At 36.9% G+C, this 25,040-nt stretch overlaps 1 protein-coding gene across 7 annotated transcripts in view; it reads right to left on the bottom strand.

Annotated features, from left to right (window-relative positions):
* NALCN (sodium leak channel, non-selective) overlaps nt 1–25,040 on the bottom strand; it is a 376,903-nt gene that overhangs the window by 300,561 nt on the left and 51,302 nt on the right. For all 7 annotated transcript variants that reach the window (XM_055245146.2, XM_055245148.2, XM_055245150.2 and 4 more), the window contains exon 7: nt 590–744. In XM_055245146.2, coding sequence (XP_055101121.1) covers nt 590–744 — 155 coding nt within the window. The remainder of the gene's footprint in view (nt 1–589; nt 745–25,040) is intronic.

The raw sequence follows: 25,040 nt of genomic DNA, 5'->3' as shown, positions 1-25,040 counted from the left end.
TGCCCAGTCTGGAGTGCAGTGGCACGATCTCAGCTCTCTGCAAGCTCCGCCTCCTGGGTTCACGCCATTCTCCTGCCTCAGCCTCCTGAGTAGCTGGGACTACAGGCACCCGCCACCATGCCTGGCTAATTTTTTTGTATTTTTAGTAGAGACGGGGTTTCACCATGTTAGCCAGGATGGTCTCGATCTCCTGACCTCGTGATCCGCCCACCTCAGCCTCCCAAAGTGCTGGGATTACAGGCGTGAGCCACCGCGCCCGGCTTAAATTTTGTTTATCTTTGAGTCAACAACCCAGAACCCTGTTCAACAAACAAATACTTTTAAATGCTATTATTAAGAATCGAAATAGTCAAAAATGAGAGATCTGTAACTCCATACAAACACTGCTGCCTATATACATACACAGCATGTATGCTACGCACTGTCAGGTAGAATATATTATAAAATAGGCAAAGAATTAAAATTTATATTTGTATTTCTTCTATACTACAGTCAGTCAAAATATTAGTATCAATTATTTAATTATTCTGTCCACTTCATAAACATCATAAAATAGAAACTTAAAACGTATTTTACCAGTAAGACAGACCTATCTCATTAAAGCCACTGTAGCCCAGCTCTTGCCTGCTAAGTCCCAGATCTTCAAGGTCCATGCATTTAAATCCAGGTGGGCACTGGTAGCCTTCTTCTAGCTCTGGTGAGCAGTGTGTGTCTGGAATAGCTAAACTATTCCAGGTTACATTCCTGTGAACAACACATGAAAGTGTTAGACAATTTCAACAATCACAAATGTTGATTACAATGAATAATGTAATTACTCTTCATTAATATCTATGTATCTGGCCAGATGAGGTTGCTCATGCCTGTAATCATTGCACTTTGGGAGGCATAGGCAGGAGAATCCCTTGAGCCCAGGGATTCGAGGTTGTAGTGAACTATGATCATGCCACTGCACTCTAGCCTGGGCAACAGAGCAAGACCTTGAGAGACCTTCTCTCTCTCTCTCTTTCTCTCTCTCTAAGAGTACAGCAAAGAGAATACATATATATATATATGTTTAGAGAGGGAGAGAGAGAGAAAGAGAGACCTTGAGAGACCTTCTTGCTCTTATGTTGTAGGTACCAAATCACTGATGACAAGCATTGTTGATGAGGTTAATAATATTTGTACCACACACTTTGAAACATAGAGTCAGGTTAGACTGAAGCGAAGATAGATCATTTGGCCTACATATAAGAATGAGAAATGAGGAGCTATAAGCGACATGTCTGTCTAAAATCATATCTTTCTGGCCCACCCAATTGTGGTAATTGGTAATACATATATGAGAGACCTTGAGAGATTTTCTGTTTCTCTGTCTCTCTCTCTCTCTCTCTATATATATATATGATATTTGCGAAATTGTGTATGTGCATCTGAATATAGTTTTAAGATTCATAATCCATAAATGATATTCATAACATTAATTACACATTAAACATTCTCAAATGATATCTGATTCATCCCCACAATAGCTCTTTATAAGAATACTATCACCATTACGGTTTTTGCCATTACAGACTGAGACCCAGATAAGCAAAGGAAGGAATTTTTCTACAGATTTGCAAAGAACGTTAACTTGTCTGAGGAGTCATTGTGATTCACAAAATCCTTGTCTCACTGTGGGCACAAATTTTACTTCCCCACTTCTAAGCAATGTTGCATGATGAAAATCATTTTCTGTGTGGTACGAATACTATGAAACTCACCAATGATACTTGTCCTTCCGAGTGTTGGAAGGTGTCTAGTTTAGAAAGAACCAGACAAATAAGGAGAAATGGAAGGAACTCAAGGTATCCCATAAGAAAGAGAGATTATGAGGTGATTTAGTGATAGCTCTAGGAATATTAGAATCCTTTAGGGGGATAATGACATAACCCATTTTTATCCTTCTTTAGAATAGGCTGGATATCAACTTGATATAAAGGATTTAGATATGTAATGGCTTTCCTGACAGCAAGTATAGATAACATAGGATTGCTGACTGTAGACTCTCATTCTGGGTTGACCTTAAAAATGGACCCCAAACAGCTGCTATCTGAGGTATCCCACACGGATTGTGCAGAAGCCAAAGTCTGGGCTAGATGATTTCAGAAGCCTTCTAAACCCATGATTGTGTTACACTAATTTCCCACTACATCAACGTTTCTAGGAATTTCTTAAATGGAGAACAACCCTAAGACAGCCTCAGTCACATCAGTTTATGGCCAAATTGAGGTAGACATACTGGATGACTATTTTTTCTTTAATACCTTCTTATGTTCAGTTGCTGCTTCCATCCCTTTTATAATATGCTTTTTCTAAAGTCTGACACCTAATTGTGCAATCCCTTAGCTATTTGCTGCCACTACACATACACACATATACATAGTTTTACACACACACACACACACACACACACATGCCATGCCTGGTGATACTATGCCAACTTCTCAGCCATAAACAAAGCTCCAGAAACCTCACCCGTGATTCAAACACCCTAAGCTATTCTTTAGGGTTCTGCCCTTTGTTCGCAGCAGGTGAGCTCATCCGTCTGCTGGTCTCAGGAAATAGATGGTTAAATCATTGCTTCCTCTAGTCATATTTTAAGCTGGTCCTTTGGACCCCATCTGCAAAACCCAAGGGAAAGGCTCTAATTGTGGAAATTAACACAGTTGGGTGGGTCAGAAAGATATGATTTTAGACAGACACGTTGTGTGTATCTCCCCATTTCTCATTCTTATACATAGGCCAAATGATTCATCTTTGCTTCAGTCTGATCTGACTGTTTCAGAGTGTGTGGTACAAATACTATGAACCTCATCAACGATGCTTGTCATCAATGATTTGGTACCTACAATATAACAGTAAGATGGTAAGGAGACTGGGCTTCTGAGTTTCAGAGTGAGGCTTTCTGGGTTTCATCCCAGCTCTGCCATTTACTGGTTGTGTGACTTAAAAAAGGCTCTAAGGACCTCTAAGCTCAGTTTCCTCATCTGTAAGGTAGAGAGAGTAATCATAATTAAAAGCAAAGCTCATGTGAGGGTTAAGTAAAGTAAACCAAGTAATGCACTTTGCATAGCACCTAATGTGTTGTAAGTACTGTACTCAATAAATGCTTGATCTAAATGATTAATCATTACAATATACAATGTAGCATAAATCCCAGCATGTAAAAACAGAACAATAAAGACGTGTTAAAAGAGGAGAAGAAACTTTGGCATGTTCATAGAACTATGCAGCTAAGAGATACTTTATGGATCACCTAGTTCTTCATTTACTCTTGAAGGCAAGGTGAAGTTCAGAGAGGGAAGGGTTTACTAGCCCATCAAAATTACATATATTTTTAATTCCAAATACTTTTAAAAATACAATAGCAGAAATGCCTAAGATAACACTCTGTCCACATGAAAAAGTTTCAAAAAAAATCACATTTCAGATATTTGGAGAAGAAATTGGACTTTGGAGCCAATCTTCTTGGGTGTGAGTTCTGACCTACTTATTACATGTGTGACTTAAGCATGCTTTAGTTTTCCAATCTATAATGGTGTGAAAACGTCTACCTCATAAGCCTGGGGTGAGAGGTAAAGTATTTACATCTGTAAAGTGTATAAAACAAGTACTTGATAGACAATCAATGCTAGATGTTACCTACTGTTATTGACAGTTTGAAAGTTGTAGATTTCCTAGATTGAAACTCCAGCCCTGTGTGTACAGCCTCAGTTATCCCACTTCCAAAATGAGGATAGTTATTGCATTCTTTGTAGGGGCATTTTAATGATTAAATTAGATAATGTGCAACACTCAGAATGGTGCCAAAAATAAGTTAATCACTCAATTGTTAACTATTATGATTTTTTTAATTAATTTATAAATATTAGAGTATTTTTTCCTTTTTTCTTCCTATTATATTTGCTTTTTCTTTCATATTAGTGCCGATACTCATTTTAAGCACAACTCTCACTAGATATTATTTTGAAGTCTTTGGCTTCAGAGGCAGCAGGCTTGAAACATTTTTACCAACATCAAGCTATTAGCAAATGCTTATTAGAAACACATTTATTAGACGATTAATTGCCCTGGAACACACGTATCTAAAACCACAAGGTAATTACTGTTTTTAAAAATTGAAATGAATGTCAAGAGTTTCAGAATATATATTTGTTAATCTTTGTTTCATTTTTTTCAGTTAACAAGAATCTTCCAGATTTTATTTTTATTCATTAACCTTAATTATTTCCGTAGTCATTTTCCCTCAGGTACTTTGGAAAGAGAACAAGTGACTCTCTGGAGTTGGGGGTGGGGTGGATGGAATTCTTGCCCCACCAGGCAAATCCTGGACATAGACAGAGATTCTTTCAGTGATAATAAATATCCACTCATGTTCAAATGGGTTTCAAGACCAGCATTTCTTACTCACAGATTTCTTGAATAAAGTATCTACTTGTAATCTCCCTCTTTTAATTTTTCAGCCCATTTCTGTGACCTCCAGACACTGAAATTATTTTTGTTCACTTCCATATGCTATATCCAATCAGAAAAATTTTAGTTTTATCTTCTGTGACCCTTCAGCAGTGCTCTGAATTGTTGTTTTTGTGGTAGAAAAAATACTGGTTCCCTAAAGATGTCCCAATTCTAACATATGGAACCTGTGAGTAGATAACGTTGCATAGGAAAAGGGGACTAAAGTTATAGGTGTGATTAAGGCTAAAGGCATTAAATTTGGGAGACGATCCTGAATTATCCAGGTGGAACCAACCTAACCCCGTGAATCCCTAACAGTAAAGAACCTCACCTGGCTGTGGTTGGAGAGAGATGTGAGTATGGGAGGAAGACACAGATGCAACTCTGTTGGCTTTGAAGGTGCTGGTTTGTCCGTATTTATTAGGCCATTCTGCTTTTCCGTCTCCTCTAGTCGTGAGCTGACCTTTAGCTGTGAGCTGCTCTGAGCTCTGTCTTTGGCCTTTCTCTTTTTTCATGATAACTCTCCCAGGCAATCTCACCCACTTTCATGATTTCTCAATTCTCTGTCATCCGATACATCGTTGTAGAGTCTTAGAGCTACATGTCCAACTGCTTATTAGATTTCTCCACTTGGCTACACCACAAGTACCTCCAGCTCAATAGGTCCCTTATTCAATTTGAAACCCTAAACCAGAGTTCCCTGTCACAACGAATAGGACCAGCTTCCAAACCGTGGAGCAAGCTTGAAGTCTTAGAATCATGCTTGATCCCTGCTTCTCCATCAACCCTCATAAGTAATCATCACGTTCTCCAACATATTCTCAAAATATCTTTCGAGCTAATTCCATTCTCTCCATCTCCCTCTCTACACACACTCTTATCTGGCCTCCTCACTGGCCACCCTGCCTCCCACTCTTAGCCTTTCTGATACATTTGGCACAAAGCATATGGAGAGACCGTTCATAATCACTGTCCTACTTTAACACTGGCAAACCTGTAACATGGTCCACAAGATCCTGAAGGATCTGGCTCCTCCCACACTTCAAACACCCCTTTGTACCCCCTTTCCCCAAGTATCCTAGTGTCTGACCATGTTGGCCTTTCCCAGCTCCTACCTAATGAGGGGTCTTCTCCTCTACTTGGAAGTCTCTCCTGTTTTCTTTGGTTAACCCCATTTTTGTAGCCTTCAGGCCCCAGCATGACTATCATTTTCTCGGGGGAACCACTTCAAGTCCTTTCCACTGGGTCAGGTTTCCCTGCTATAACTTCTCAAGGTACCTTCACTTTTTGTTTCTGGCACTTGAGACAAAGGCAATTCATGCTTGTGTGGTATCTGTTCATTGGATGTCTTCCAAACTCAACTGTTCCTTAGTGTAATTTCCAATTCCATGAAGTCCCTGACGCACAGTCTATGATAGTTAAATTTATGTATCAACTTGACTAAAGTATGATGCCTGGCTGTTTGGTCAAACACCAGTCTAGATGTTGCTGTGAAGGTATTTTATAGTTGTGATTAACACTCAAATTGATAGACTTTGAATAAAGCATGTTACCCTCCATAATGTGAGTGGGACTCATCTTATTAATAGGAAAGATTTTGACTTCTCAGCAGTGAGAGGTCACTGGCCTACCACATCTTTGGCAGAGCCTTTGGACTGCCACATCAGCTTCTGCTGAAATTTCCAGGCTGCCCTGAAGATTTTGGTCTTAACAGCCTACAAAATTACATGAGCCAATTCCTTAAAGTAAATCTCTTTATATCTGTATCTGTATCTATAGACATATCTTTTGAGCTAAGCCAACATATATATATACACATATTTATATATATATACACATATATATACATATATACACATATTTATATATATACATATATATACATATATACACACATATATATACACATATATACTATATATACACACATATATATACATATATACTATATATATACACACACACATACATACATATATAATATATTCTATATTCTCTCTGGAGAAACCTAATATATAGTAGATGTTTAATAATTATTTTCTGAATGAATGAATGAATGAATGAGTGTGTCTTTCTACCATTATTTATTTGTAAATAATTTTTTACAAATAAAAATTTGTATGGTGAATTATTTATTTGTAAACTACAGAAACTCTTTAATAAGTGGATCCTGTTGTTTCATGCATTTTTTAAGTGTAATAATCCACAAATTGGCACTGATTTTCAATGTTTTAAATTTCTGGCTTTAGTAGTTTCCATGTATCAAAATGAGTACTAGAATCCCTGGGAGCAGCTAATTGTTTTTTTAAAAGCCTTCAATTATCCTCCTAGCATATGTTTGCTTGCTTGTTTTTAATTCTTAACAAAACATTCTATTTACAAATAACATTTTGTAGGAGTTTGAGATCTAAGAAAATGTGTTCTGAACTTGTTACTAAAATTGTTGATAATGGCCACAAACAATACCTCAGGACCTCAGAGTCCTGTGGTTTTAAGTGATTCACCACTCCTAGGGGTGCAGAGCACTGAGCTGTATATCATAACACAAAGATGATCATCTCAGTTCGGTGATTAACCAACTTAATTACGTTGGGAGATTCACTTGAAACATTCGAACCTCAGTTTCCTCATCTGAAAAATGAGAAACTTTCCAGCTGTTTAAAAAACAATTCCCAGAAGGACCTCATGACGCTTTCATATAAAAGAAAAGGGATACACTTAGAGTGCAAGCACGTGTCCCATAATTCAACATATGCTTCACTGTGCATAGTTCTCTCACCACAAGACTCACCAATGACAAAGGCAATAGCTTAAGACTTCATGTTAAGATTCCTCTCTTCATTATTCACAATATCGTCTTTCTCTACAGATATGGAACTACCATCACTGCTTCTGGCACTGCACTTAGTGTTGGCCTTCTGTAATCACTGTCATTAATGAATATGACTATGCTTATGATGACTTAGCCTCTTTTCAGAAAAATTTTCCCATATTCGTAGGGGGGCACTTAATTGTATTTGAACATCTGTTTATTTTTGACAAGCCTACTCTATGCCACACAGCATGCTAGGAATGGAGATGAATAAAAGTAATAAAGTGGACTCAGGGACTTTGCTGCTTAGTATGGGAGAGAATAAAAAGGTAAGGACTCCAGGAGAGTGTGATGAATGCTTTAAGAGCGATCTATACGCTCCTGATGTTAACTGAAGTTCAAAGCGGAAACATCAACTATGACTACGGGTGGCAGATGGTGGGTAATGGGAAAACCTTGCAATAGGGTGTTGCTTGGAGTGACTACTATTAAAGGATCCACAGGTACTAGTTCTAGGGATGGAATAAACAGCAAAGCATTCTGGAAAGTAAGAATATCAGAGCCTGCATTTGCATATGAGAGAGAGAAAGAGAGAAAGAGAGAGACCTTTTCACCTTTTTCACTGGTGAGTGTAGCTGTTTAGTGAGATACGAGGATTGTTAACAAGCAGTTGTTATCATACAAAAGCAATTTTTAAACTACACTGTTACAGATTTATAGATTAGGGTAAAAGACAAGGATTTGTGCTGCCCTAAATGGATACTGGGACTGATGCAGCATGAGCTGATTATAAACTGTTCCTAGTAGGTGAGAAAGGACAAAAAAGGTCAAACGATACTCACAAAATAAATTATTACTAAATTTACTTGCTGGATTTTCACAACATATACCTATGATAGGAATTTATACATAGCAATTTTGTTTACATTGTTATTACCTGTTTTTGTTAAAAAACTAAAGACAAGCAGGCTAAGGATGACTTTTTGGTATCAAAATTTGACCCATTTGTTGTAAAAGACACTTGCAGAGTCCAAGCTACAATACATTTCTGAAGTTGGCATTCCACAAGAAATTGTCAATGATGTAAATAAATAAGTAGCCCAACAAATCCACATGCAACAGATAACACTATACAACTTGAGCATTTTGTTTTTTATTGCATCTATAAGCCTTCATATTTATTTATATTGTATGTTCTAGAAATACATCAAAAACAGAGGAACACAATTCTAAATAAACCCATGGAGAAAATTATAGACACAGACACAAACTCTTTTGCACTCGAGAATAATGAATATAGCCTTTGGTACCTTACATGGTGCTTGTCTTGCCTTTTGTGGCAGATATAAAAATTTAGCAAGACACATTATCTCGCTAAAAGCTGACCCCTAGATTGAGACGTTTTCCTGGTCATTGCGTGTACTCACAGAAAACTTAGTCTGGCTGTTACCACCTTCCAGCTTCATTTCAGACAATTATCTGATTTCATTTTCACTCTTATTTAGCTTCCTCTGGTCAGGATTAATTATAAACTTCTATGAATTGGTCTGGCTAATTCTAATGCCGGATGCTTTGGAAAAACTAATCCCACCCTGGAAAGCAAGAGTCTTATTTGCAGAGATAAATTATTTATTGATTTTGGAAAACTTTTAATGGCTCTGCCTGGACTTTTAGTGGAACTGTAAAACAAGATAAATATTCTGAAGCAGGAAATAATATTGACATCACAGCTCTTTTAATAAACAAGTTAACCTGGCACATTTTTTCTAGGAAATAAATTGTAAAACTGAGTATTTTAATATGGTTTTCCCACTCCTTTCACCCATTCCTGAAACGGTTGGTAGGCAAAGTTGTAAAGAATTGTAGCCATCATGCATAAAAATGGTAAAATTAAGTATTTTTTTCAAATATTGTGACTATGAAATTTAAGTGACAAGGCAGTACATCATTTTATTTTAAAGGAATATTTTAAATAGTTATCTTGTTATATCTGAATAGCTTTTTAAAATAATATATATTCCCCAAGTTGACTCCCTCAACTACTTTGCCAATATGGATTAGGGACAGTGCACCTAACAGGAGCTATAAGACTGCAGTTGGGTTAGGATAAGGCAATGAGAGGGCACAAACATATTCAAAATAATATCAGAAAAGTTGGTCGGGTGCAGTGGCTCACACCTGCAAACCCAGCACTTTGGGAGGCTGAGGTGGGCGGATCACCTAAAGTCAGGAATTCGAGACCAGCCTGGCCAACACAGCAAAACCCGTCTTTACTAAAAATACGAAAATTAGCCAGGTTTGGTAGTGCATGCCTGTAATCCCAGCTACTTGGGAGGCTGAGGCAGGAGAATCGCTTGAACCCAGCGGGTAGAGGTTGCACTGAGCCAACATCATGCCACTGAACTACAGCCTGGGCAACAGAGTGAGATTCCATCTCAAAAAGAAAAGAAAAGAAAAGTTAAGCATCAGGACACAGAGGATGCACTGATCAGCTCCAAACTGGAAATGTGAAACCATTTGAGGTTATAAAGCAATCCACTGTCTTTGACTTTTAAAATCTGGGCCAAGAGATCCTCATGCAGCAATTTTTCTCCTTTTGCCTTAGGAACTGGAAGATACAGGGTGAGAATCTATATGTAAAGAGAGCCGGTTGACTCTGGTGGAAAGGGGCCACCAGAATTTAGGGCCAAGCATAACAGGACTTCAGTTGGTAATTCAGCCAATTAACTTTGGCAAGGAGCAATTTGCTCATCTTTCTTGTGAAGATCAAATTTATGAGACTGCATTATAAATTAGCAATTGTGAATATAAATCACCTCTTACATACTTGGAGGTCAAAATATATTTATGTTAATTGAATGTGGTTTGACTGAGTTGTATGGCTGGAGAGAGGCCATTTTTTTTCCACTCCAATAAGCTTTCATCCTTTCAAGATGGCCAGACATGCTAACGACTCCCTGATATAGTTTGGATATTTGTCCTCGCCCAAATCTCACTGAAGTATACTCCTCAGTGCTGGAGGTGGCGCCTGGTGGGAGGTGATGGGATCACTGGGGCAGATCCCTCATGAATGGCTTGGGCCAACTCCTAGGTGATCAATGAGCTCCTGCTCTGAGTTCACAGGGGATCTGGTCATTTACAAGTGTAGGGCACCTCCCTTCCACTATCACTCTCTCTTGTGCTCATTCTTGTCACGTGATGTGCCTGCTCCCCGTCTGCCTTCTGCCATGATTGTAAGCTTCCTGAGGCCTCATCAGAAGCTGAGCAGGTGCCCAGTGCCATGCTTCCTGTACAGCCTGGAGAACCATGAGCCAATTAAACCTTTCCTCTTTATAAAATATCCAGTCTCCAAATTGGATAAAGAGTTAAGATCCATTGGTATGCTGTATTCAGGGGACCCATCTCATGTGCAAAGACACACGTAGGCTCAAAATAAAGGGATGGAGGAAGACCTACCAAGCAAATGGAAAAAAAAAAAAAAAAGCAGGGGTTGCAATCCTAGCCTCTGAGAAAACGGACTTTAAACCAACAAAGATAAAAAAAAGACAAAGAATGGCATTACTTAAAGGTAAAGGGATCAATTCAACAAAAAGAGCTAACTATCCTAAATATATATGCACCCAATACAGGAGCACCCAGATGCATAAAACAAGCACAAAGAGACTTAGACTCCCACAAAATAATAGTGGGAGAATTTAACACCCCACTGTCAATATTAGACAGATCAATGAGACAGAAAATTAACAAGGATATTCAGGACTTGAACTCAGCTCTGGATCAAGTGGACCTAATGGACATCTATAGAACTCTCAACCCCAAATCAACAGAATATACATTCTTCTCAGTGTGACATGGCACTTATTCTAAAATCAACCACACAATTGAAAGTAAAACACTGCTCAGCAAATGCAAAAGAACTGAACTCATAACAAACAGTCCCTCAGACCACACTGTAATCAAATTAGAACTAAGGATTAAGAAACTCACTCAAAACAACACGATTACAAGGAAATTGAACAACCTGCTCCTGAATGACTCCTGGGTAAATAATGAAGTTAAGGCAGAAATCAAGAAGTTCTTTGAAACCAATGAGAACAAAGAGACAATGTACCAGAATATCTGGGAACTAAAGTAGTGTTAAAAAGGAAATTTATAGCACTAAATGCCCACATCAGAAAGCTAGAACGATCTCAAATGGATACCCTAACATCACAATTAAAAGAACTAGAGAAGCAAGAGCAAATAAATCTAAAAGCTAGCAGAAGACAAGAAATAACTAAGATCAGAGCAGAATTGAAGGAGATAGTGACACAAGAAGCCATTCAAAAAATTAATGAATCCAGGATCTGGTCTTTCGAAAAAATTAACAAAATAGATAGACTGCTAGCTAAACTGATAAAGAAGCAAAGAGAGAAGAATCAAACAGACACAACAAAAAATGATAACGGGGATATCACCACTGACCCCATAGAAATACAAAATACCTTCAGAATACTATAAACACCTCTACCTAAATAAACTAGAAAATCTAGAAGAAATGGATAAATTCCTGGACACACACACCCTCCCAAGAAGTTGGCTCCCTAAATAAACCAATAACAAGTTCTGAAATTGAGGTAGTAATTAATAGCCTACCAACCAAAAAAAGCCCAGGACCAGACAGATTCACAGCCAAATTCTACCAGAGGTACAAAGAGGAGCTGGTATCATTCCTTCTGAAACTATTCCAAAAGAATTGAAAAGGAGGGATTCCTTCGTAACTCATTTTATGAGGTCAGCATCATCCCGATACCAAAACCTGGCAGAGACACAACAACAACAAAAATAAAACTTCAGGCCAATATCCCTGATGAACATCAATGCAAAAATCCTCAATAACATACTGGTAAACCGAATCCAACAGCACATCAAAAAGCTTACCCACCACAATCAAATCGGCTTCATCCCTGAGGTGTAAGGCTGCTTCAGCATACACAAATCAATAATGGTAATTCATCACATAAACAGAACCAGAGACAAAAGCCACATGATTCTCAATAGATGCAGAAAAGGCCTTTGATAAAATTCAACAACTCTTCATGTTAAAAGTTTTCAATAAACTAGGTGTTGATGGAACATATCTCAAAATAATAAGTGCTATTTGTGACAAACCCACAGCCAATATCATACTGAATGGGCAAAAGCTGGAAGCATTCTTTTTGAAAACTCATGCAAGACAAGGATGCCCTCTCTCACCACTCCTATTCAACATAGTATTGGAAGTTCTGGCCAGAGCAGTCAAGAGAAAGAAATAAAGGGTATTTAAATAGGAAGAGAGGAAGTGAAATTTTCTGTTTCCGGATGACATGATTCTGTAGTTAGAAAACCCCATCGTCTCAGCCCCCAAACTCCTTAACCTGATAAGCAACTTCAGCAAATCTCAGGATACAAAATGGATGTGCAAAAATCACAAGTATTCCTATACACAAAAAATACACAAGCAGAGAGCCAAATCATGAATGAACTCCCATTCACAATTGCTACAAAGAGAATAAAATACTTAGGAATACAACTTACAAGGGACGTGAAGGACCTCTTCAAGGAGAACTACAAACCACTGCTCAAGGGAATAAGAGAGGACACAAACAAATGGAAAAACATTCCATCCTCACGGATAGGAAGAATCAATATCATGAAAATGGCCATACTGCCCAAAATAAATTATAGATTCAATGCTATTCCCATCAAACTACCACTGACATTCTTCACAGAATTAGAAAAAACTACCCTAAATTTCATATGGAACCAAAAAAGAGCCTGTATAGCCAAGACAATCCTTAGCAAAAAGAACAAAGCTGGAGGCATCATGCTACCTGACTTCACACTATACTACAAGGCTAGAGTAACCAAAACAGCATGGTACCGGTACGAAAACAGCCATATAGACCAATGGAACAGAACAGAGACCTCAGAAATAACATCACACATCTACAACCATCTGATCTTTGACAAACCTGACAAAAACAAGCAGTGGGGAAAGGATTCCCTATTTAATAAATGGTGCTGAGAAAACTTGCTAGCCATATGCAGAAAACTAAAACTGGACCCCTTATACCTTAGACAAAAATTAACTCAAGATGGATTAAAGACTTAAATGTTAAACCCATAACCATAAAAACCCTAGAAGAAAACTTAGGTAATACCATTCAGGACATAGACATGGACAATGATTTCATGATGAAAACTCTAAAAGCAATAGCAAGAAAAGCCAAAATAGACAAATGGGATCTAATTAAACTAGAAGCACTAAAGAGCTTATGCACAGCAAAAGAAACTACTGTCAGAGTGAATAGGCAATCTACAGAATGGGAGAAAATTTTTGTAATCTACCCATCTGACAAAGGTCTAATATCCAGAATCTATAAGAAATGTAAACAAATTCGCAAGAAAAAAAGAAACAACCCCGTCAAAAAGTGAACAAAGGATATGAACAGACTCTTCTCGAAAGAAGACATTTATGCAGCCAAAAAACATGAAAGAAAGTTCAACATCACTGATCACTAGAGAAATGCAAACCAAAACCACAGTGAGATACCATCTCACGCCAGTCAGAATGTCGATTATTAAAAAGTCAAGAAACAATAAATGCTGGCGAGGATGTGGAGAAATAGGAACGCTTTTACACTGCTGGTAGGAATGTAAATTAGTTCAACCATTGTGGAAGACAATGTGATGATTCATCAAGGATCTAGAACCAGAAATACCATTTGACTCAGCAATCCCATTACTGGGTATATACCCAAAAGAATATAAATCATTCTACTATAAAGATACCTGTACATGTATGTTTATTGCAACACTATTTACAATAGCAAAGACATGGAACCAACCCAAATACCCATCAATGATAGACTGGCCTAAGAAAATGTCGGACATATACACCATGGAATACTATGCAGTCATAAAAAGAAATGAGATCATATCCTTTGTAGGGACATGGATGAAGCTGGAAGCCATCACCTTCAGCAAACTAACACAGGATCAGAAAACCAAACAGTGCATCTTCTCACTCATAAGTGGGAGCTGAACAATGAGAACGTATGGACACAGGGAGGGCAACAACACATACTGGGGTCTGTCGTGGGGTCAGGGGCAGGGAGAGGGAGAGCATTAGGACAAACAGCTAATGCATGCAGGGCTGAAAACCTTGATGATGGGTTGATAGGTGCAGCAAACCACCATGGCACATGTATACCTATGTAGCAAACCTGCACATTCTGCACATGTATCCCAGAACTTAAAGTACAATTTTTTTAAAAAGCAAACAAGTAAATAAATGGATACAAAGCAGAAAAAAAAGAAGAAAATACTTATTTAACAGGATGGCATTTATTACCCAGAAAGTTCTGAAAAAAATTATTAGGAGATACTTGCTCCCTAGGGTGCTAAAGATAGACTACTTAAAATCAACATTACAAATTACAGAACATGAAAGATACGTGTATCTTGAACTTTGCATAAAACTGATGTCTCTTTATGGTTAAATTTAGACTATAATTTACTTTGGAGGGGGCAATATCACAGCAGTGATGCTGTGTCCTTCTGTGTGCATCAGCACATCATAAAAACTTGTCCTAGCGCAGTTAACGTTAATGATTCACTTGGTTAAAGAGCTCTCTGACAGACGGTGGCACTACAGAGTTAATTATTTTTCTCTTCATTATTAGGTATCTTTATGCAGCTGATGTGCATAAACCATCACATTTAATCTGGCAGCTGCCCTTCTTTCTTAGGTTTTCTTTGCATATATCTGTCTTTGGTAAATGAAAACTCTCATCTTTGTTTACACGCCAGAAAAACTAGAAAAAGAAACACAGCCTCTTCCACTTACTGAATTTTTGACAAAATATTCTTCTTTGGCCAAAAACATTGACATTACTGGTGAGCTTGTTAAAAATTCAGAAACTGAGTCTTTCTTCCAGATCTTCTGAAAAAACAGTCTACATTAACACAATCTCCAGTTTATTGTACACATTAAAATTTGAGAGGTACCTTTTAAGTCAATATGTCTTTTCCATCTGAAAAATATACAGAACTCATTCTGTACGATACAAATATAGGACTCAAAAATGTAATAAAAGAAATATAATACCCAATCTCAGTTTTTCTTTCTTTCTCTCTCTCTCTTTCTTTTTTTTCTTTCTTTCTTTCTTTCTCTTTCTTTCTTTCTCTTTCTTTCTCTCTTCCTCTGTTCCTCTCTCTTTCTCTCTCTCCCCTTCCTTCCTTCCTTCCTTCCTTCGATGGAATTTCACTCTGTGACCCAGGCTAGAATGCAGTGGCACGATATCGGCTCACTGCAACTCCCCCACCTCCCGGGCTCCAGCGATTCTTGTGCCTCAGCTCCCAAGTAGCTGGGATCCATTCCCAGCTATTTTTTGTATTTTCAGTAGAGATGGGGTTCCACCATATTGCCCAGGTTGGTCTTGAACTCCTAGTCTCAAGTCATCTGCCCATCTTGATCTCTCAAAGTGCTGGGATTACAGGCATGAGCCACCGTGCCCTGCCAGTTTCAGATATTTCTTTATAGCAATGAAAGAATGGATTTACACACTTCCCAATGACGTGAACATGAAAAGTAAAGTCGGCGAGGGATTTTAAAAGTGCCAATGCCCCTGACGACTCCAACCATGCTCAACCACAAAGTACACCAGCCCAATTCAATCTCTAGAAATAAGAACATGTAAGAGTCACTAAATAAATAAAATTGAGATGGTTGTCCATCCCAGAAAACAAAGACATACCTGCCTCTTTGCAGGAAAGACAGGAGGCTCTCATTACCTCTGCTGCTCCTTGGACTTTTCTGGGGAAATAGTCTTAAGGGAAGAGGACATGCATGCTACCCTTGGGCAGGGCAGTAAGCAGCTAGCTAGAAGACTAACATTTCTTTGAAGACTCAAGGTCTATTTTTTAAAAAAGCCATGTAATTTTGTGTTCTAATCTATAATATATCTTTTGGAGTTTAATTGCAAAACTAAAATTTTAAACGATTGATTTCTAACCTAGCCAATTCTGAGAATCTCAGCCTTGCCTAAAAATATGAATCACAAATGTGGCTTGGAATCAGTATTTTTTACAAATTTTGCCAGGTGATTTTCTTTATCAAAGAGATTTCATCCTAAAAACTAGTTTTCAAAATTTACTAGTGGTGCTGCTGTAGTTATGCATACTTATTATGGTTTCTATCATGGGGAAAACCAAGCTGTTTGGGTGGAACCTGAGATACAAAAGTGATAGTAAATATATATTCTATGGAGGCAACTACAGTAAACACTATTTGTGAGGGACTGAATAGGTAGAGCTCCTCATTCCACACTCACAGAGGATGTTCAGAAGTTCCAGTGCATGCTTTTTGAATTCAGTCTTAAAACAAGCAATCATAATTAACCACTTACTCATGTGTCCCATTGAGAACTTGTCTTCTAAGAATATGCTCCTTGTAACTAAAGGAAAGCTAAATATTTTAATCAAACATTTTGGACACACATGTTGAAGGAAGATTATCTCATACACTGAACAAGTTACAACTGAAAGCATAGAAAGCAGTGTGAGGGAGAAATGGGTCTAGTCTTGCTTCTGATACAAGCTGTTTCATCTTAGCCACTTTATTTAACTTTACTCAGCTTCAATTTCCTTGGCTGTAATATACAGTGTAAAAATGGAACATAATTTATCGGGTTGTTATAAGTATTAAGTGAGAAAATAACATACAGCAATTGTTCAATAAAAGTTATTTGCCACTAATAATGAGAATCTTATAACCTATAATATTATATTATCTTCTTTTTGGGAAGTAAACATATGATCAAAAGATTGATTAAAATAAATTACATTTCTTTTAGACCCCCATTCGAACTGCATGGTTTTCTTTTTGTATACTGAAGACTCTCACAAACATTTTTGCTATTCTGGTAAAAATCATGCTGGTATTACTTTTCATCTGAAAGTTCAACTTACTCTGAAATATATCCTTATATTTACTTTATAAATATTATTATCATATGAAAGGCTGATTTCTGGCACCTCCGGTGGTTCACATCTTGGAGATCAATGTGCAGAACAATTTTAAGAGATATATAGATAGTACTAAAAATATATAATATATCTCTAGTTTATAGATTTAGATGAAGTCGAATCCCATGAAACATAACATATACATAGGGATAGAAACCAGACTTAATAAAAACTTTAATGTAGAAATTATACTACATATATTATAAAGAGTTTATACATATGGATGTGGATCGCTATGTGTGTATAGGTTTATGAATGTAGAATTAAAATACAGAAGTTTCTCAAATGGTAAAACGTACATAGGCTTGGAAGTTAGACTTGAGTTGAAATCCTGGCTCTCTCACTTACCATCTGGACATATTATTTAACCTCCCAGAAATGAAAAGATGGCTTAACATATGGAAATCAATAAACATGATACATTACATAAATAAACCAGGAACAAAAACCATATTATTATTTCAATAGATGCAGAAAAAGAATTTGGTAAAATTCAACATCTCTTTATTATCAAAACACTAAAAAATTGAGTATAAAAGGAGTATACCTCAAAACAGTAAAGACCATATTTGACAAACCCATAGCTAACATCATACCAAAGGGGGAAAAATTGAAAGCCTTTCTGCTAAGATCTGGAACAAGATCAGGATGCCCATTTTCTTCACATTTATTCAACATACTACTGGAAGTTCTAGCCAGAGCAATCAGATAAGAGAAAGAAATAAATGACATCCAAATTGGAAAGGAAGAAATAAAATTATCCTCGTTTGCAGACGACATGATCTTACACTTAAAAAATCCTAAAGACTCCACCAAAAACTGTTAGAAATGATAAGCAAACTCAGTAAATTGCAGGACACAAAACCAACATACAAAAATTAATAGCATTTATATACACCAACAGTGAACAATCTGAAAAAATAAATCAAGAAAGCAATCCCATTTACAATATTTATTAAAAAATTAAAAATGCCTAGGAATAATTTTGACTAAAGAAGTGAAAGATCTCTACAATGAAAACTATAACACTCTAATGAAAGAAATTGAAGTGGACACAAAAAATGGAAAGATAGTCTATGCTCATGAATTGGAAAAATCAGTATTGTTAAAATGTCAACACTACCCGAAGCAATCTACAGTTTCAATGCAATCTCTATCAAAATACCAATGACATTCTTCACAGGAATATAAAAAACTATCCTGAAATTTATATTAAAACACAAAAGATTCTGAATAGCCAAAGCAATCCCGTGCAAAAAGAACAAAGCTGGAGGCATCACACTAACTGACTTCAAAATATGCTACAAAGCTATAGCAACCAAATCAGCATGGTACAGGCAAAAAGAAACAGAAAATATCCCAGTGGAACGGAATAGAGAACCCAGAAATAAACACATGCGTTTACAGCCAAATCATTCTTGACAAAGGTGTCAAGAACATCAAGGAAAGGACAGTCTCTTCAACAAATGGTGCTGGGAAAACTGGATATCCATATGCAGAAGAATGAAATTATGCTCCTACCTCTCATCATATAAAAATCAAATAATAAAGGATTAAGTTCTTAAATCTAAGAACCGAATCTATGAAACTCCTAGAAGAAAACATGGGGTAAATGCTCCAGGACACTGGTCTGGGCAAATTTTCTGGGGGGTAAAATCTGAAAAGCACAGACAACTAAAGCAAAAATAGATAAATGGAATTGCATCAAGCTCAAAATTTCTGCACAGCAAAGGAAACTATCAACAAATTGAAGTGACAGCCCACAGAATAAGGGAAAATATCTGCAAATGCTTCATCTGACCAGGGATTAATAACCAGAATATATAAATAACTCAAATAACTCAATGGGAAAAAAATCTAATAATCTGATTAAGAAATGGGCAAAAAATCTGAATAGACATTTCTCAAAAGAAGACATACAAATGGCAAATAGGTATATAAAAATGGTTAACATCACTAATCATCAGGGAAACGCAAATAAAAACTACAGTGAAATACCATGTCACTCCAGTTAAAATGGCTTTTATAAAAAAGACAGTGAATGCTGGTGAGAATGCAGAGAAAGAGGAACCTTCGTACACTGTTGGTGGGAATGCAAATTTTGACAGCCACTGTGAAAAACGGTATGGACTGAAAAAAACTAAACATGGAACAACTCTATGATCCAGCAATTTCACTACTGGGTATATATCTAAAAGGGAGGAAATCTGTATATTGAAGAGATAGTGGCACTCACATGTTGACTGCAGCTCTATTCTAAATAGCCAAAATATGGAATCAGCCTAACTACCTAACTGCCCACCAATGGATAAATGGATAAAGAAAATGTGATATGTACACACACACACACACACACAATGTAATACTATTCAGCCATAAAAATCAGTGAAATCCTGTCATTTACAGCAGCATGGATGGAACGGGAGGTCATTATGTTAAAAGAAATAAGCCAAGCACAGAAAGACAAATATCACATGATCTCACTCATATTTAGGCCCTAAGTAAGTGGATCTTAAGAAGACAGAGAGTAGATTGGTTGTTACCAGAGAGGGGGAAGGGTAAAGGCCAGGGTTGGATGAAGAAAGGTTGGTGAATGCGTACAAAAATACAGTCAGATAAAAGAAATAAGACCTAAGCGTTTGATAAATCAGTAGGGTGACTATAGTAAACAGTAATCTATTACATATTTCAAAACAGCTAGTAGAGAATAATTCAAGTGTTCCCAGTATTAAGAAAAATGTTTCAGGTGATAGATATGCCGATTGCCCTGATTTGATTATTATGCCTTACATGAATATATCAAAATATCACATGTACTCCAAAAATACATCTATTGTGTCAATGAACATATGTAAATAAATAAATACATAGGAATCAAGAAGACGTCATAGATCGTTGCATGAATTTGGGGCAATTATGATTTTACATATTCTACAAAACTGTCTCTTGATAAAGTCCTTAGAAATTAAAAATTAATGTTCTAAATTCCAGTATGTTTCTATTTGTATTTCTTTTTTTTTTTAACTTTTGTTTTAGATTCAGGGATACATGTGCAGGTTTGTTATATAGGTAAACTGTGTGTCACGCGGATGCGATGTACAGATTGTTTCGCCAATCAGGTAATAAGCGTAGCACCCAATAGGTAGTTGTTCAATCCTCACCTTCCTCTCACCCTCCACCCTCAGGTAGGCCCAGTGTCTGTTGTTCCCTTCTTTGTGTCCGTATGTACTCAGTGTTTAGCTCTCATTCATAAGTGAGAACAAGCGGTATTTGGTTTTCTGTTCCTGTGTTAGTTTGCTTAGGATAATGGCCTCCCACTTTATTCATGTTGCTACAAAGGACATAGTCTCATTCTTTCTCATGGCTGCATAGCATTCCATGAAAAAACCTCTTTATTTTGTCAACAAAATTTATAAGACAATACTTCACTTATTTGCCAAGTACCCTAAAGAATACGTGACAAATTTTAATTTAGTTAATAAATTTTAATGTATTTATTTTAATAAACTTAAAATGTATTTGGACCAGCAAGAGCAAACTGCAAAAAAAATCCAACTTTATATTATCTCTAATTCAACTCTTGGTGATATTTTATAAAATACCAAGTTCTATAAACTTCCCCTGGGCAAGGTGACCATAAAATGCATTGTCTACATTGAGATTCCTTAAAATCGAATAAGAGGCTGTTAGTGATTGCTTTGAAACAGTAGGGATAAACCAAGATTGCCCTGGGCATCTGTGATGTGTGATCACCCTATCTCTGGGCTTAAAGCTAGTGGTCCAGCCATCGCAAATACGTTCCTGAGTTCCTATTTGAATCCTGCTCTCTCTATATTAAACTTTTATATATTTAATGGTTACATTTACTTACCTTAAAGTTTTTCTAATTATCTCGCTCTTGGAAATAAGATTTCATTATTTGATACTGAGCTATGAATACGTTTCCCTTCTTTTTCAGGAATGATAATAAGGTGTCAGGTAAGTCTTCATCTTTTCTATTTAACCTGCCAGCTCATTTTTAAACATTCCTGTTCCAGCTTTGCGGAGATTTCTGCCATCACAGTTGGTATTTCACACCTATTTCTGCTACAAGCCATTGCTCTTCTCAACTTTCTTTAGGAAATGAGCTGCTTTGCTTAGTCAAATCTCATTACTCTTTTCATAATTGCCTTAGGTCGCCATTCATTATCAGAGAAGAATCTAAAGCTTTACTAGAACTGCTACTGAAGACATAGCTAAGATTCCCTGCTATAGGGCCTTACAAGAAGTAAGTTCCATTTAAAAGCAAAACTGTATATATTGTGTTGCTTCTTTATCTTGTTTGCCTCACATATTAAACAGAATCAGTTCTGGAGGTCAGCTATGAAACCCAAGGTATGCAAGTTCCTGGTCTGAAATCTCTGTCATGATTAGGCTATAATACATGCAAATCAATTAGGCAGAAGTTGGAACAATTGTTAAAATTTCTCTTAATCGTTTCTCTTAAATGATTAAGAGAAATGAGGTCACGGCAGTAGCTGGCAACACCGATTGCTGAAAACACAGCCATCATACCTTAGCTTAATATGTGACTCAGAGATGTGTATAATACATTTTTAAAATAATAGTATCTTAATTGACAAATCATAATTGTATTACATTAATGCAGCATCATGTGATGTTTTGATATATGTATACAATACATAATGGTTAAATCGGGCCAATTAACATATCCATCATATCACTTAACTTTTTTGTGATGATACATTTGAAATTCACTTTCTTAGTTATGTTGAAATATATAACACATTATTACTGACCATTGTCATCCTGTTATGCAGTGGATCTCAAAACTTACTCTTACTGCCTAGCTGAAACTTTGTACCCTTTGATCAGCAACTCCTCATTCCCTTGCGGCCCCATCTCCTTCCCGCCGCAGGGCCTGGTAACCACCACTGTCCTCTCTACTTCAATGAACTAACTGGTTAGGATTCCACATATGCGTGAGATCATGCAGTATTGATCTTTCTGTGCCTGGCTTATTTCACTTAGCATAATGTCCTCTAGATTCATTCCTGTTATTCCAAATGACAGAATTCCTTTTTTTTAAAAAAGTCATAGTTTAGAGGCTACAAAGGGAAACAAAAAAGTTAAAAAATTTTCAAATCAATTAACCATTTTCTGTTTTATTTTGAGTTTGGATATTTCTTGAGTCTCTAAGAGTAAAACTAAATTTATGTCTGGGCTAATAGTTACGGTAAAATGGTGCTGACAGTTTTTCTGCTTATGTGTGGGGCTTTAAAATGTAGTAATACTGAACTGAAATTTTATTAAAAAAATAAGGCTGGATATGGTGGCTCAGGCCTTTAATCCCAGCACTTTGGGAGGCTGAGGCAGGCAAATCTCTTGAGGTAAGGAGTTCGAGACCAGCCTGGCCAACATGATGAAGCCCTGTCTCTGCTAAAAATACAAAAATTAGCCGGGTGTGGTGGCACACGACTGTAGACCCAGGTACTTGGGGGGCTGAGGCAGGAGAATCTCTTGAACCTGGGAGATGGATGTTTCAGTAAGCTGAGATCATGCCACTACACTCCAGCCTGGGTGTCAGAGTGAGAGTCTGTCTCAAAACAACAACAACAAAAAAGATATTATTGATGGATTCTTGAAATGAATCATCAAAGCTATAACAGTTGTGATTATGAGCAACATTACTACCATGTGGCTAGTTAAGCATTTTCTTCTCAAATAGTAAACAAAGAGTCACATAAAAAGAAGACAAAATAAATGTGTGTGTGTGTGTGTGTGTGTGTGTGTGTATGCTACTAGGCAGGTTTTACACATATGGGAAAGAGAAAAATGCAGCCATTTCACCATAATGGCTATGTCTCAGGTAACTAAGCATTCTGTCAACATTTATGAAATTTTTCATGGTAAACTTCACTTTTAGGATAAAGTAATGAGCTGCAGCTAATATTTAGATCACAAGGCATGTTTTCATGCATTTTTTTCAGTATCATTCTTTTCTTGGTACCAAATACAGCATGGAACTAGCAAATAATACTTACTGAAGCAACTCTAGGGTCATGAGTTCAGACGACATTCATGTAACTGTTCTCAATTTCTGTGATCATTTATGTGCCAATATGAGCTTTCATTTGCCAGCATAATGCCTGATCTTCTAGCTGCATTTACAAGTTTTATAACTCTCACATTCTGACTTGGTTTAATAAAATGGTAATTTGAAGCCAGCCTCTGTACCCACCGCAGTACTACACAGCTGCTTTCTTATCCAGAAGATTTCCCTGTGCTTCATCTCCATATTGATTGTCTCCAACCCACACAATATCTTTTTCCATTTTCATATTCACTCATAGAACAATCTAGGCATATTCTACAGCCTACATACACTAAAAAAAATAAATCCAACTACCTACAGATTTTCTTCCATGCATTTGTCTCTTCCCTCACCCACACAGTCAACCCCCTTACTCACCACTTGCTTCAATTTTCTTACTCTGTATATGAACTAACTCACTGCTTCTTTCTGCTTAAACTTTGTTTTTCTATTTTTTAGCCATTTCTCCTTTCCTGCTTTTAACAACTTACTTTTCCCTGTGTTTCTTTTTTATTTCATCTTCTTTATCAATTTGCCATCATGTTAATATTATCTGTCTAAATAGAATATGTTATCAAGCATGCCTTCAATAAATAGTTACTAATTATTTATTCTGTGTTAGGATACTAGGTAGTAAGGATAAAAAGATGAATATAACACAATATCCTCTTCCCCTTTCTCATGCATGTCCTCAAGGACCTTAGACAAAAATAGAAAAAAAGTAGCTATGAATGTGAGTCCTGGGCCTGGCAAGATGGACTGCACCAAATTCAACTCCTTCCACTACAAACAAATAGATAGCATTAAAAACTCCACATTTGGGCTCACAATAAAAAAATGCATTCCAAAATGTCAAAACATAAGAAGGAAAGCAGTAAATGAGTAGGAACAGAAGGAACATGAGTCGACATAGTGTTACGAATGGCGCTAGGTACCCAGTATCCAAGAGCCTGGGTTTTAACGCCCACATGAGGCAGAAGACCAGGTCTTGAGCCCATGAAAAGCTGAAAGCTGGAAATATGACCCCATGTATAAAGCCAGATTGTAATTTGAAAGACTTTCAGAGTGTGATATTGGCAAAGAGAGAGTCCAATAGACCAGTGAAGCACAATAGAGCCTCATAGGAACAGACTCACGTATAGACAGGGAATTAGTGAATGAGACAGGTGAAACTAAACTCAGCGGGTAATAGTACACAATAAATAGTGCAGGCACAATTGCTTAACCATATGAAAAATTAGATTTCTACTTCACCCTGAGACATTTTAAGCAGTTTTAGTAGGTGTAACTGACATAACATAAACTGCACATACGAAAGTGTATAGTTTGTTAAGTTTTGGCACATGTACAGAACCACAGTCAAGATAATGAACATGTCAATAAACCCCAAAGGTTTCTTGATGCCCCTTTGTAAACCCTTACTTCCACCACAATCTTTATCACTAGGCAACTGCTGATTTCTTTTCTATCATTAAGGATAAGTTTGCATTTTCTAGAATTTTATGTAAATGGAATCATAGAATATGTCATCTTTTTAATCTGGCTTTAGTCAGTCATCATAATTATTTTGAGATGTATCCAAGATGCTGTATACATCAATAG

This window comes from Symphalangus syndactylus, chromosome 15 (assembly GCF_028878055.3).
Source record: "Symphalangus syndactylus isolate Jambi chromosome 15, NHGRI_mSymSyn1-v2.1_pri, whole genome shotgun sequence".
NCBI lineage: Eukaryota > Metazoa > Chordata > Mammalia > Primates > Hylobatidae > Symphalangus > Symphalangus syndactylus.
This window is presented reverse-complemented; position numbering and strand designations above follow the sequence as displayed.